The sequence below is a fragment of the Notolepis coatsorum genome, assembly GCF_963971535.1.
Source record: "Notolepis coatsorum genome assembly, chromosome: 2".
In the NCBI taxonomy this organism is placed as follows: Eukaryota; Metazoa; Chordata; class Actinopteri; order Aulopiformes; family Paralepididae; genus Notolepis; species Notolepis coatsorum.
This window is the reverse complement of record NC_140166.1, coordinates 48,847,041-48,850,914: the sequence shown is the minus strand read 5'-3', so window position 1 is coordinate 48,850,914 and position 3,874 is coordinate 48,847,041. Positions and strand designations below refer to the sequence as shown.

The 3,874-nt window shown below is 40.6% G+C and overlaps 1 protein-coding gene across 1 annotated transcript in view; it reads left to right on the top strand.

Annotated features, from left to right (window-relative positions):
• Window positions 1–3,540: 3,540 nt before the first annotated feature.
• The window catches only part of tacr1a (tachykinin receptor 1a), a gene marked incomplete at both ends in the record, with an annotated part of 86,952 nt that continues 86,618 nt past the window's right edge, over window positions 3,541–3,874 (top strand). Inside the window, one exon of the mRNA XM_084308136.1 lies at window positions 3,541–3,874. This exon is cut by the window's right edge and continues 79 nt beyond it. Coding sequence (XP_084164262.1) covers window positions 3,541–3,874 — 334 coding nt within the window.

Here is a 3,874-nt window from a genome sequence, read left to right as displayed (position 1 = left end):
ATAAATAAAAGGCGGACTTGTAAACGGTGATGTCAGATATCAACGGCTCCCTAAGACAGCTCAAAATACTAATAAAGACCGTTCGTTGACCACTGTTTGGCGTTGGTTGTGTGTCATTATAACCGTGCTGTAATATGAATGCCTTTATTAGTTGTGTTCGATTGGCTATATGATTTTTAGAGGCATCTATTTTGTTGTCGGTATTACCGACAACAAAATAGATGCCTCTAAAAATCATATACTATTAGGTAGCCTATATGGATTACATATAATAGCAGCCATAGCCTACATTATGCAACAGTAACTTGCGCATACCAGTGTATGCGACGGACCAGTGTATACCTTATATCATATCATATTCATATAATAGTTTACTCTATCAGCATACCAGCATGTAATATGTTCTTTGTTAGAACTCAACTCGTTATTATTTTGCACATAGATTGCAGAAATACGGGAACGTTTTGATTTACATTAAAAGGCTTTGACATTGTAAAACTAAATACGTGGAATCCTGTAAGCATAATACAAGTCATATCACCCACACGATATGCTCTGTGTCCAGAGCATGTATGCTTTTCATTCATTTAAGACACATTATTGCAAGGGTTTTGTAATACACATACACCCTGGTGTCATTGCAATGCGTTTTTTTATTCCTTCTTATACAGTAAAAAGGGGGAAGAACACTATATCGTGGGTGTTCATATGACTTGTATTCTGCTTACAGCTTAGAAATTCCACTTGTTTCGTTTAACGTAAAGCCTTTTAAATATAATCAAAACGTTCCCGTGTTTCTGCGGTCTGTGCGCAAAATAATAACGAGTTGAGCTACGTTCCGATAACGCTATATAAACCATGCTGCATTCATTCTGAGAGAAAGATCTATTATTCCAAATGCTATTTATAGGGTTTTGACCATAATTACACTACTGTTGCTATTTCACAATGAACTATAATGGATTACGGGGGTCATACAGAACACGCGCCAGTGTCTTTATTTCCGCCTTGAAACTAATGCAGAACTGAGGAGCGCTTAAGCGTAGTAACGATATTCTACCACTGGGCGTCAGCTAAGTGTGCTCCGACCTGTGCGTACACGTAAGCACGGAGTCAAGTTCAAGTTGAAATTGATGAATCCCACTCTTTGCTTAGAAATGATCGTACGCACAGGTTAAGCACAAATCTGTGCGTAAGACACGTTGATGAATGAGGGCCCTGGAGAGCAAAAGACAGCAAACAGCGACGGGGAAGGCAGGCAAATGCAGGAGTAATCAGAACGATCCAACATCGATAGTGGGGGGATCAGAGTATATAAAGCCACAGGGCGCTGATTACAAGCTGTGACAGCTGCGGGATGAAATTGATACTTGCTCCAGAAGCGTGTGTTGGGGAAAGCACCAATCAACACGGCACCTTACAGGAACGGAGCGTGTGGCGGGGAATGCAATTAATCAACAAAGTACCTTAAAGGAACAGAGCGTGTGGCGGGGAACGGACCAATCATCACAGTACTTTAAGAAGCCTGTGTTGGGGAAAGAACCAATCCTCACAGAGCCATAACTGAAATACAGTATCTCCCCTTAAATTCCGTCTTCAAAAGAAGAAACGTTACAAATGTCATTCAGACATCCAATGTCCTCACTCAGCGTGTCTGGTTTGCATTTGGAGACGGTCCCTTATTATATATTATATTATATATTATTATATATATAATAGCATTAATTATATCAACAAAGCTAGACTTGTATCAGTTATGAGAGGTAAAGTCCACAATGAATGTGTTTTTTCCCTGTAAATTACAGATCTCATTGTACTCACTACTCATGGCAGAAATGTCCTCATAAATGCTACAGGACTTTAAAAAAACTTTAAAAAATAAAAACTTCTCAATTACAGAATTAGAGTAATTGTATTTTTGGTTTGTTTTTGTTTTTTGTTTCCACCTCTCGCTCTCTCTCTCTCTCTCTCTCTCTCTCTCTCTCTCTCTCTCTCTCTCTCTCTCTCTCTCTCTCTCTCTCTCTCTCTCTCTCTCTCTCTCTTTCTCTCTCTCTCTGCTACACGCCTGGATAAATTATTCCACAAGAGGGGGCCAGTGAGTAAAAGGCCTGTGATAATCAAATACAGTCACATTACAACAAGATTCCCAACGTTTGACTCAGATATACGTCTTTCAGGATGAGATGTGCTGAATGGTTCACACGTTGTAGTGGTGGTGCCACCCACTTAGTTCTGTCTCGTTTGGTGTCAGCGTATGCTTTGTAACTGAGGATCAAATACAAAATGAAATGGTATACGAATCTGTTTGTATTGCTTTTTGCTATTATTAGTAATTTACCACAATAGGCTATAATAATAACAACAACCTATTAATCATTATAAAATCGAGGCTATCTCTCTTGTGCTCTCAAATTCGGTTTAAATAGTTTCAAAAGATATAAGAGGGGCGTCTACACCGAATTAAATTAGTTATCTTGGCGTCTGATTGATTGAGTGATTGATTGATTGATTGATTGATTGATTGATTGATTGAAAACTTTATTAACAGATTGCAGAATGGGTACAGTACAGTACGGCTCAATACACACAATTGTTAAGGGGATGCAGACCAGAGAAAGACTTTCGTCTTGTTTACATCAGGGTCCCCCATTTTCAATTCATCAGGACATATATGACATACACGACATACACAGACAGTACTGCTACATCTATACATTTATGACATACCAGATTTGCAAATACAGTACTGTTTGTGATACGAAAAGAGTCCAAAAAAGAGTGTATTTATTTGACGTAGAAACTGTACATTGGAGGAGGACAACAACAATAAGTGCACGACATCTGAACCCATTGTATTTAGTTAGTAACCATTTCCCCTGTTGTCTACTCATGACTTGTTGTCTTCTATCAGAGACAGAGTATACTGTGTGTGCGTCTGCGGCTCTGCGCGCTCTCGCCCTGTGCGCGTTGGCACGCACCCATAAGGTGCTGCTCAGTTGTAGGATCAGAGGAGCACAGAGCAAAGAGTCGGTGAGAGAGAGAGAGAGGGAGGGAGAGAGAGAGAGAGGGGGGGAGAGAGAGAGAGAGAGAGAGAGAGGGAGAGAGAGAGAGAGGACCAGCGTGTACAAGCTATGTTATTACACCCTTGTTCCTCTTCTGCTGCAATGGGGGAATATGACACTGCGCGCAAAGGACACATTCGTTTTTACGCACCTGCATGGAAAGTTTAAAAGATAGATTTTCTTCCTTAGATATTTTAAAATGAAATGACTGCAATTCACTAATTTCCGAATTCACTATTTACAAGTGAGCATTCATTGTCAACAAGTGAACATTCCCGACGCCACTATTATTAGGATCAGTTTCAGATGAGTGCGACAGTGCGCTCTTGAAGAAACTTTAATTTCTTCACTCTCGCTTAAGCTCTTGGATTTTTATTTTTATGTTCACTCTGTAATTGTATAGGTTTATTACGTCGTATATGGGTCTTGCTCTCACTTTGACACCAGTGCCAAAAAAAGGTGTCCAGCAGCTGCAAATATGGATTCTTTATTCAATAATAACACCACTGATCTGCCAAGTAACGGGACCAACGCCTCCGACACAGCCAACGGGACTACTACATACTACAACCAATTTGTGCAACCCGCGTGGAGAATCATCCTCTGGGCAATAGCGTACACTTGTATAGTTGTCGTGTCTGTAGCAGGCAACGTCGTGGTGATATGGATCATCATGGCGCACAAACGAATGCGAACGGTGACTAACTATTTTCTTGTAAACTTGGCATTCGCCGAAGCGTCCATGTCTGCTTTTAATACCGTGATCAACTTCACCTACGCCGTGCACAACGAGTGGTACTTCGGGCTGGTGT